Raw genomic sequence first — 12,199 nt, forward strand, 5'->3', positions numbered from 1 at the left:
CTGGTGTGGACGCTAATATCGTTATCTTTATAGTTATCGTTCTTGGTGTGAACGGGGCTTAAGACAACCAATCAGAACATGACACAATGAACAAGAGAACCAATGGCATGAATACATGAGGGCAAGGGAAGCATGACACAAACAGGGAGCATGACTAAACTACAACATAAAAGACATGAAAACATGAACAAGAAACAAAACCCAAACCCCACATTACACTAACAGAATGATTTCTGAAGGATCATGAGACACTAAAGACTGGAGTAATGGCTATTCAAAACAACACTATCCTTAAAGGCACAATATGCAAGATTTTTTTTATTAAAATATCCAAAAAGCACTAGAACAGTGTTTTATATTTTGCTGACTTGTGTACTTACATTATCCCAAATGTTTCGAAGAATGTTTAAATCCAGAGAAATAAGCAATTTTAACTAGTGACACGGACCGTGTCTATAGTGTCATTGTGTCACCTGCCAATGACGTCATAACCCCTCGATTTCCGGTTTTGTTTTGTAGAAAACATGGAAAAACCAAAGACGCTTTAATATGTTGTGCGTTTTAATAGACCGGTGACGACCGCAAAGAGTAGCATTATAACAGAACTTTCAAATGTATCTAGTATGATAAAACAGCGCTGCTTTTTTTCCCCACATACGCACAACCGGAAGGAAAGGAAGTGGTCGACTGTGGCATAATAAAAGCGCCGCTGCTTTCGAGCCGTGTGTCACGCTCGTTCAACGGCCTCGTTTCGCTATGACGGCTTTCAGCCTCACCCTGCTTCATTCTACTACGTTAATAAATCATTAGTTCATCCATAAACATGATTTCTGCCCGAGTCCCGTCGGATTGCTTCAGCTGTGGAGATGAAGACGACAACTCCCATGATTCTACACTCAGTCACGGCATCATCAAACTACGCCTTTGTCTATTTGTTTATTTTGAATACGCGCCCTCTAGCGGCGAAAATTACATATTGTGCCTTTAAGTTGTCCAAATTCAGATTATACCGGAATAACTTTTATTCAAGAAGCAATATTCAGAGTTTTGAGGATTAACAAAATTATTCTCATTTCATTCAGACCTGAACCTGCATGTAGAATTAATATTAAATTTTTCTGTTTTATGGGTGCATTTCTTTTGGACTAAGTCGTAGTATTAATCACTGAGAGAAGTCTTGAGAGAAGCATTTATGCATGATGAGCAGTTTTACTAAAGGGACTGCCTAAAGCTAACATTGCTTTCATCTTGCAGGAAGAAGCATTGTGGCACAGGACACTTGAAAACTAAGCTTATAGGGGCTTGGTGGGGCCAATGCCTGCCTCTCACTTAGCCCATTTATCGCTCTGTCGCATCAGCTAAAGGCTCCATCCCCCTGAGTGCCGTCCAAAAGACCAATCATATTTCGCACAAGAGGAAAACAAAAATGTGAGAAAAGGCCACCTGAATAATTGAGGCGAAGGGTGAATTATCTTGAGCAATACTAGCATGCACAGTCTGGGGTAAAACGCCATTTTCCATGAACGGTGCCAAAAGTATGTGGAACACAGGACAACAAACAGTTTCGGGAACTCAATATATGGGAATGTCGTGTTTTTTATGGAAATTGACATCTGGTTGTGTGTTAGGGGTTTTTATATGGTGGATTTACATCACTGGTATCACTGAATATGGAAAAGTAAATCGATACGTAATTGCTGTGTAATTGCATATGCCACAGGCAATAAATCACATGAGGGAGATATATTTTGTACGTAAATTCGATTTGGACGTATCAGCTACTACATGAGCAAACCCTGCAGAAATGTACACTATCCTCCTTCCACGTTACACTGAACAAATGCTAGCAGAGCTTTCAGAAACTAAATATAACAAATGAAAAACATGGAACATTGAGCAGAATTCATCTCAGCAGCATTAGCGTGAAGCTAAGAGCCTCTTTAAGTTTCACATATGTATGGACCTTTGCACAAAGAACATGAGATATTAATAAATATGGCTACATTATGTAAAACTAAGCCTGAAGGCAACTTCAAAAAGCTCCAAGCAGCGAGAAAGTGAAGAATCCTGATGTTTAGTTGGCTAATGACTCATGCTAGCTAACTCTTACTATTATAAGAATAGACCAGATAAGAACAAAGAGTAAGAAAAATCAATGGAGACAGCTGAGACATGATGCTGCTTAATGAAGCCTGACGTCTGTTTCCTCTGTTTTCATGGCGAAGCAGCTGGTTGAACAATTTCTGTGACATGGGTGGTTAATGTAAAACACAATGAGATGTTTTATAAAATGCCATTTCAGATTACAGCCTCCTTTGTTCTTGAGGATATGAGCTGGAGATGTGCTTTTGGGTCATTTTGACTGCTCGAGTATACTCAGGGTGAGGTTGATGGGTTGATGTTCACATGTATCAGACTGATGTCTTCAGCCACTGCTTCATGTCTCTCACCATGTACAATGCCTTTTTAAGTGTGTCAAGTTAAAAATACTTTCAAAAACTTGTCACAACATCATATAATTTATCCATTTTTGAACAAGTGTTGATTCGACCCAAATGTCCCACCACAAATAAAATAAATAAATACTTAGTTCACCCAAAAATTAAAAACATCAACTCACTCTCATGTTGTTTCAAACAACATCCAAAGAAGACTTTTTGAAGAATGTTGGTAAACAATCAGTTCTGTGACCAAAAAGTATTATCTTTATTGTTCCACAGAAGGAAAAAAAAATCATACAGGTTTGGAACGACATGAGGGAGAATAAATGATGACTGATTTTTCATTTTGAACTAGCCCATTAGACCCATTCCATCAGTCTCAGGTACACTCAACTGTCCATGTAAATGTTTTTACCGCTGCAGAACATTTGTAGTATCTTCATGTACCATATACATAAACCGTGAAATTTAATATCTCAATGGGGAAGTACGACTGATGAGAGAAAGCATAACATTTCCATTTATGAGCTCTTACCCTGCGTCTGGTCGATGCGGCCCAGGGTTTCTATCTGTTCAACGAGATCATTAGAGTTCCACTGACTCATGCCCAAAAGCATGGCCGTCTTCCCCTCCAGTACCTCTGAAAGACATCACACACAAACACACATTCAATGAGAGCAGTATATGATGAGGATGAGACAATCAATAATTTAGCAGGATAATGCTATGCTCATTTTAGCTCAGAAAAAAATCACATGGAATGCAGCAGTACATCAAAGACTATTAAGATTCATCGAATTATCTTTAAATACAGCTAGAGCCATAAAGTGATGTCCGACTAATGAACACAGAGTGAGCGACATTGTACTCTGCCGGTCCTTGTGAGACAGCCCCTGAGTGCTTGATGGAGGACACGGCTGTGTGGTTCACAGCGTGTGACAGCGAACTGCAAGCCCAATGCCGTGTCGGATCTCGCTGGGCTGATATTTCAGTATAGAAGAGAGGTTGTGACAGGGCTCCGTCAGGCCTGCTCATCAGCATCACCCACTCGAGCCAATCGCCCGCTGTTTGTCGCATGTCATTTACTAGACTGTCAGTTTAATTGTTTTTTGAGTTGGCTCAAACAAGGGTAGACAAACATACACACACACGCTCACAGAAACAATGAGAGGGAAGCTCGGAGTTGAGAGAGGAAGGGTTTTAAATCATAATCCAAATACTGGCAGTTACTGAGTCATGTCGAATGGAACGGCGCTTAGAGAAAGCAGGAAGAACACAGATCTTCTGAAGTGTGAAATGTGCTTAGCACAAAGAAGAGCAATGACAGCAGCCCGGCTCCTGAAGGAGAGACAACCACCTATTTCAGTAAATAAAACACACAAACTGCTGACGCACAAGGGTCTGCCATCGAGGCTCACTGCGAAAGGAAGACAGCAAAAAGTTAAAAGGAGAAAAAGAACAATGTAAAAATGTGGGAACATGCTCTCAGAAAGAACTGCGTGGATGAGAGGAAACTAAGATTTCATTTTAATATATTCAGTGTAATCTGCACTATTATGAAAAATGTTTGTAAATTGAAAAAAAAAAAGTAATGTAAATTAAATTATTGAATACTAGTTGCTATGAGAGTTAGGTATGTGCAAAACTATATATTTTTATGATTTTTATGAAGAGACCTAACAAACATTTTTAGGACTGTCAAAGCAACATATTAAAAATATATTTAATCATATTTATTTAGAAAAGCACTTTAATTAGACTTTGTTTATCTTCAGATTTATATATCTAACATTAAAACGGTAGAAAAGGATAAAGATAAACAGTTAAATAATAAAAACAGTTATATTTATAATGAAATATAATAATTAAATTACATTTAATATACAATTACAAAAAAAAATATTACAATTAAAAAATATAAAAATAGCTTTTTAATTACTTGCTTGAGCTTCAGTACAGTAAGAATATAAAAGTCAAAACACACAGTATTAACTTGAAACATCAGCTTAACACACAATGCAATTCATGATGCGAAACATGGTGAAAAATGACAACCAGATCAGAAGTTGTACACAGATCAACAATTTAAAAATATCACAGAACAATGTGGAGCACTTCAGTAGAATAACTGATAGAGATATTTAGCAAATAAAGTTTTATTATACAAAACTATCATAGACCTAAAAAAAATGCATAACAACTGGAATGCAGATCACAGCAGGAGATCTGAAGTCTGACCATAATTGTCCTGAAATGTATTGCTGAAGGTGGAGTGTTTGTTAAACAAGCTTGATGCCTGTAGCAGCAGTGCTTTAAAAAGAATGAATTTAGGGAATGTAGAAACAACTTCTCAGAGAATTTATTCTGCAGACAGTCTAACAGTGCAAAACACTGCCAGCAAGCTAAATCACGCTCTGAGAAGTTGTCTCTTTATTTACCCCTTTAAAAGCACATTTATAAAATATTTAAAAAGTTTTTTTTTTAAATCTACATAAATTAGTTGACCACACACTATACAAACATCCTAAGCTATCCCTAATGAAGGAGTATCAAAAAATCCCTGAGTGAGTAACTCAAAATACTTTCACAAAAAAAGAGCATGAAGCAGTGATTGAAAGGAGTAAAAGAAGAAAGACAAGCAAAGTTCATAAAGGTGGGGAAACATTTTTAATGGAGGTTATTAAAAGAGATGAAAAAAAAAAGACTTTAAAAGGAATCTGAAACTAAATTTCAAGAATCCTAGAAAGACCAGGTAATGAGTTCATGGAGCTTATCCATTAACATTCTTCAACTCTTCTTTTAGCCTTAAATACAGACAAAGACAGGAGTCAGAGGACATGTCCGTGTGGGCTGAATGATGGTCAAATACTGGTGGATTTCAGCTGTTCCTATCTCCAGTTCTCATACAAATATCTTCCATATATGAACCAAATTTGCAACACATGGCTGCAGGGAGTATATTTTCCTTGTAAATTACATTTATGTGTACTTTCAAAGCAAGATCAAGTTGTTTCAAACCCATGTGTATGGGATTACATCTCTGCCACAATTCTGTGCGCGAAAGATCATATTTTGAGCGCGCAAAAGTGCGTTTTGCACGCACGCGAACTGAGTTTTGTGGAGAAAATGTTTGTCTCGCAAAGAAGAAAGTATTTCAACAATTTTGCATTTCAAATAAGTTTTTGGATTTGTGCAGACCTTTTCTTTTGCACGCATAATCATTAAGCAGATTTTCTTTTACAGATAAAATGAGCCAACAAAGAGATTTAACAGACTGAAAGTAAAAAATTATTAAATGCCCATGATAAATATTCAAAACTAATACAATACTAGAAATTGCAAAGTTAATGCATAACCATTGGACAGCAAAATGCTCAGTGGTCAGCAGAGTCAGTCAAAAACATGTGGAGAAGAAAAGATGCATGTTGACTGCATATAATATAATTAATATAATATAATATAATATAATATAATTCCAATATAATCAATATAATTCCAGACTTCATTAACAATAATATATAGGTTATAAGTGATTAAATACAAGATTACAATTTTGCATTTCAAATAAGTTTTTGGATTTGTGCAGACCTTTTCTTTTGCACGTGCAACGTTTCACTAGCTTGCTCACCTCGCCCTCAGTGCTCTCTAAATGCAGACGGCTCGCTTGCTCAACACAACCCAGCGTTACAATATGCCATAATTCCAGCCAATCAGAGACGAGGCTGCTAAATTCTGATTAGCTGCCTTGACAACCAATCACAACATTCCTTGCATTGCTGATGACAGCAAAATACAGTGCATGCATAATTATTATGCAAGTTGATATTCTGATTATATTTTTTTCCGAGCACATTTTACCAATTCCAAACTACATCAATCTTAATAACTACTATTAATCTTGTATTTAATCCTTTATAATTTATATTCTGCCACAATTCTGCACGCGAAAGATCGTATTTTGAGCACACAAAAGTGTATTTTGCATGCACGCAATCTGAGTTCTGTGGAGAAAATGTTTGTTTCGCAAAGAAAAAAGCATTTCGAGCACACTAAAATCAATTTTGCATTTAAAATACGTTTTTGGATGTGTTGTGTTAAGCAAGCGAGCCGTTGGCATTTAGAAGTACTGAGGGTGGGCATCAAGGGAGCAAGATAGTGAAACATTGCACACGCAAAAGAGAAGGTATGCACACATCCAAAAACTTATTTTAAATGTAAAATTTATTTTAATGCTCTCAAAATGCTTTTTTCTTTGCGAAACAAACATTTTCTCCACAGAATTCAGATCGCGCGCGTGCAAAATGCACTTTTGTGCGCTCAAAATATGATCTTTCGCGTGCAGAATTGTGGCAGAGATCTAACCCTATACATGTGACTTTCCTTTTTCAGTGGAACACAACAGGAAACGTTAGGCAAATTGACAGCCTCAGTCCCCATTTCACTTTCACTGTATATGGAAATAAAATGCAAACCTATAGCCAGCTTCGTTAAAAGTTAAAAGTAGGAAAACAAGCAGCCTTTACTATGCACAGACTTAATTTTTCACATATTTTGTCAGACTACTACTTTTTTCCATGACCAGAATATGACCGTAGATGCCTGTGGCTGTCAAGAGGCAAAGAACATAAAACAGCGTTGTCTGTCTGACACAGTTTCAGTAAAACAGGCTTTTCCTGGAAAATCTTCCAAATGAAGGCCCATATTTGGTTATGAAAATCACACGTCTTGATCTTCTTCCCAACACTGGGGTTTAAAACTCTGACACAGATTCTAAGAAGAAATGGCTTTTCCTTATGTGATTGGCTGTGACAGTGATTTGTAATGAGAATAAAAACTTTAACTTGGACATGTGTCTATATTTGCCACAATATAACACTTAATAAACAATTATATATCCAATTAAATTGCCTAAATTTAAATAAAAAACAAGCTGTCAACTCTGAGATGGCTAATGATAGTCATAAAATCATAAAAAGTCCTGATGCTAAGATGATATTTTCACTTAACAGGGTCTTTATATTAAAATGTAAGGTAACACGATTTTAAATATGCTTTATAATCTGCTAGAAGTTATAAATAGCCAATTTCTTAGTTGATTTGTCAGTGCAGATAATTCTTGTGTGCAAAGGGCCCAGGGCTACCCGACTACAGAGAACAATCAATGCAACAGAAAAACACTTCAGCTCAAAAAGCAAAGCCTGTGTAGGTAATGCTAATCAATTAGCATTAAGAGAGTCACAATGAATAGCTGCGAATGCATACAGCAATCTGTCTCCAGCTGAAATGTACAGTTTTAAATGAGGGTCCGATGTTATTCCAGGCTATACAAATGGGGTCTGTTTAAAAACACTGACAAATCTCATTACTCAAATGCACACGCTCCAATAATGGACCGGAATTAACCTCCTTAGACATTTGCCAACATGTCAGTTAAAAATTATTCTGAACGCACACATTCATAATCAAAAAAGCTTTGTCCTTAAAGACCCCATGACAACACTTAACCAGCACAGTGTTGAAGTACTTACTATTAAAAGTTGGTTGGGACATATTGATGGAAAAAAATGTCAGCAGCCATTTGCATTTTCAAATGCTTGTTAGAAGCGACTCAAACTCTTTTGAGTTTGTGTTGAGCAGCATTTACTGCTGACCGATCTGTTAACACTGTTATCATGAGCAGCTCACATGAAAAGATCATAGCGCTTTATGCTGAAACGCACAGCACATCACATTTATTCAATTACAATGCAGTCTCTGCAATTTGATAATCATTCTAAACCATATTGCATTCTCAGGCATTGTTAGAATTAAAAAAATTTTTTAAATGACCGGCCAACTGGCAAGTAACATTTACTCACCAACGCTGATTTTTACTTGCATTTGGTGCTTAGGCCCTGGTCACACCTCTTAAGTTGCATCCTACAGAGAGACACTCCAGGATGTGACTTGAAGGAGATCAACCCAGTGGATATGAGAGGCTTGGACAGGGCAAGTGAGAGTCTGACATGAGTGAAAGGGGCTCATGTGTCACGGAGGTGAAGGCAGGCTGACAAAGCTGGAACCGTAATGAGCCTCAATTTCCCTGCCACTCGGCACTCTGATCATCTGTAACGCACACTGACTGACAGGGGTCAATCTCACAGGTCAGTGAAGAGGAGTCAACAACAGCCAGTCGCAGAGAGTATCCACACAAACCCACAGAGACACATATTCACACACACAACCTCTGTGATTTCACAAACACACCTTTGCAGTGTCGCTTACACAAAAAGCCATTAAGTTCGCACGCCAAGTCTGAGCCAAAACACTTGACTGTGGCTTTCATGACAAAAGTGATTGCTAAACAAACACTCAGCCACTAGAAAACAACATTCAAGAGTGCACAACATTTCTTTTGTCATTTCTGAAAGAGTTCTCACAGGTCAATTCAAGTCTGCAAATGACTAGGGATGCTGAAAATTAATCGATGCAATCGATGTGGACGATTCTACATCGATGCATTTTGGAAAAGCCAAGCTTAGTGCGGGAAAAAAAACATGCTCAGAATCTATTTCCCGCATATGGCACGTGTGTTGCAGGCTTCATTGCACAGGATATATACGCCGAGACACGTGCACATTGCTTGACAGTGTGTGCTTCCACCCACCGTTATTTCAGTGTTTTACTTTAGATGTGCTTTCATTGATGCCGTTTGGAATGCAGTACGTATTAGATGCACAACTCACGTACTGACAGACTTTCACATTTGCTTTGTGTTTGTTTGTCCTGAAGTTTGATCGCGGCTGCAGTTAAATGCACTTGCATCTCCGAATACTTTTATGATACGAAGTTGAAATTGACAGTCAGTTATGTTTTCAGAACAGGACAAAACATCTGTCGAAATAGATCGGTGCATTAGTGTGAATGCAGCCTATTAAAGCTGCCACTGTCTATGATATCATCAGTAATAATCAAACAGCAATAATGCTGAGGAAAAAAGAAAAACCCATAACTGATTGTCTGTAAACTTTCGGATACTTAAAGCACTCAGATACTGAAAGTACTTTTTGTTTATCACTTGTAATTGTCTTTTTCCCCTTTTATTACTTTATATTTGCTTGTATCTTTTGAAGCTATATTTATTTGGTTAAGTTCTTAATTGTTTCAATTTATTATTAATTTGTAATTATTTTAAAAAGTAGCCTACTTATATAATTTAATAAAAACGCACAAAATAAATTTGATATAATCGTGATGCATCGTGATATCAAATCGAACCGTGAAACCAGTGACGATTCACACCCCTACAAATGACACTTAGTGGAGACAATTATCTACAATGCTTTGAATCATGACAAGTTTAATTCTTTAGAAAACTACATTTACTAGGAGTAGAAACAATCTCAATTTCAGAAGGACTATAAAACAGTTTTTCAAGTTAATTACTGTGGATGGCCCAACCCAGAGTGGATTCTCATTGGTCCAAAAATCACATCTCACATAACTACATTACCATTCAAATGTTTGGGGTTGGTAAGATGTATTTAATGTTTTTGAAAGGAGTCTCTCATGTTGACCAAGGCTACATTAATTTGATTTTTTTTTTTTAAACAGTAACATTGTTAAATATTACAATTTAAAATAACCAGTTCTTCAGTGTCTCATGATCCTTCAGAAGTCATTATAATATGCTGATTTGGTGCTCATGAAATATTTCTTATTATTATCAAAGTTGAAAACAGTTGCTAAATGTTTTTGTTTAAACGGTGACTTTTTTTTTAGGTTTCTCTGAGAAATATAAGAAAAGCATTTATTTGAAATAGAAATCTTTTGTAACATTTAAATGTATTTACTGCCACTTTTGATCAATTTAATTTGTCCTTACAGAATAAAAGTAACAGATTCTTTAAAAAAGAAATTACTGACTCTAACCTTTTGAATGGTAGAATATTTCAAAAATGAATTCAAACTGACTCATCCATCACACTAGGAGAAAGTGAAAATAATCACCTTAAAGCTGCAGTCCGTAAGCAGTTAACAACATCAGCATTGCGTGACTATGAGTAATGTGTATTAGCGTGTAGATTTCAATTTCTGTGCAGTCTAATCTCTAATTGTCATACCATTCGAATTTCATATTAAGAAATTCTTTTAACCCAAAAAGCAAACTATGCTCCCTTCGAACTGGTTGTCTTTAAAATGCAAATTTTGTGTAATCCCAGTAAATCGCGATTCGTCGATTTTATTAGACTATTCGATTTTTAAAAATCCTCGACTTCATTTTGCTTGCGTCGACTAACCGGCAAAATACCGGAAGTGGCGCATTTCACGGACAAGAATCCATAAAACACATTATTAGACTGTTTTCCAAGGCTGCATGATATATTAAACTCACTTAAAAATCATAATTAAGCATAATTGTGAATTCACAAACGCTACGATTTAATTAAATAATTATATGCGATGCAGTTCTAATACAGTATATGCGCTTTATTTATTTACATGCGTGTAGGTTAAGTACATGCGTCACACAACGGCTTCGTTCACAGTATCCACAGGAACTGTTATCATTTGCATGTGTGGAGCGTCTCAAACTCCATCTCTGCATGTTGTTGTGAGTTTGGGTTTATTATAACGTTCATCTGGGAACGCAACGTGCGCCATTTCATCAGGTTTGTATACAGTTTTATCTTTACCAAATTCTGTTTTCCATTATTTTCTGGATTTCATTTTAATGGTTACATTAAATTTTAATAATTAAAAGCATCTCCAATTAATTGAGTTTATTTTTATTTTTTATTTTTTTTAAAAAGGTTGTTTTTTTGTTTGTTTTTTTTCCAGAAATACTGCACATTTACATTTACATTTGTCATTCTGGTAAATAACATTTCTGGTAAATACTCCTTTAAAAAGTGTTTTTTGATTATAATTGTATTATTAGTAGACTAGAAAAATATAGTTTAATAAAATATTCGTAAGTAAAATTGTTGTTGGTTTTTTTGTTGGAAATTAATCGTTTAGATTAATCGATAAATTAATCAAAATAAAAATAGTCCTTAGTGGCAGCCCTAAATCCCAGGCTATCTGTAATCAGAAGCACATTTAAAACTGGAATATAATTTAATTTAATTCACATGTGCGATCCGCCACCTGCAGTATCCTCACATGCGATAGCCTAGTAGCCAGGACAACTTCTTTATGTTTACAGACGTGACGTAATGATGGGGCAGCATGCTTGAATTTCCCGCGAAAACCTACCCGTACCACTCAAATTAGAAAACATAATTAGAAAATATAAGCGAACCGTTGTGAATCGGGCTAATGTAAGGCGATAGTTTTGAACACTGGCTGGTTATGTACTTGCTCAAATATTGATTTTGGATCATTTTTAACTAGGGATGTAACGATTAACTGCGAGCCGGTTGAAAATCGATTCAAATATGTGACGATTCAAACGCTTTTATCCAAAGCGATTTACAAATGAGGACAATAGAAGCAATCAAAACCAACAAAAGAGCAGTAATATGCAAGTGCTATATTAGTATATTATTATAGTATTATATTTCAATTTCACAAAGAAATGTGCAGCATTTTGTCCAAGCAATAACAAAAGGACACATTTAATTTATAATTTGTCTTAAATCTAAGTTTGTAAAAAAAAATTATAATAATCGTGAATTGAATCGAATCGTGACATCAAAATCGTGAATCGAATCGAATCGTGAGTTGAGTGAATCGTTACATCCCTATTTTTAACCAAAAAAAAGTTACGGACTGCA

At 36.0% G+C, this 12,199-nt stretch overlaps 1 protein-coding gene across 2 annotated transcripts in view; it reads right to left on the minus strand.

Moving 5' to 3' along the window:
• LOC107685064 (membrane-associated phosphatidylinositol transfer protein 3-like) overlaps positions 1–12,199 on the minus strand; it is a 93,523-nt gene that overhangs the window by 62,882 nt on the left and 18,442 nt on the right. For both annotated transcript variants that reach the window (XM_016481520.1, XM_016481519.1), the window contains exon 3: positions 2,977–3,081. In XM_016481520.1, the coding sequence (XP_016337006.1) occupies positions 2,977–3,081 (105 nt within the window). The remainder of the gene's footprint in view (positions 1–2,976; positions 3,082–12,199) is intronic.

Source organism: Sinocyclocheilus anshuiensis, unplaced genomic scaffold (genome assembly GCF_001515605.1).
Source record: "Sinocyclocheilus anshuiensis isolate Anshui unplaced genomic scaffold, SAMN03320099.WGS_v1.1 scaffold914, whole genome shotgun sequence".
Classification (NCBI taxonomy): Eukaryota; Metazoa; Chordata; class Actinopteri; order Cypriniformes; family Cyprinidae; genus Sinocyclocheilus; species Sinocyclocheilus anshuiensis.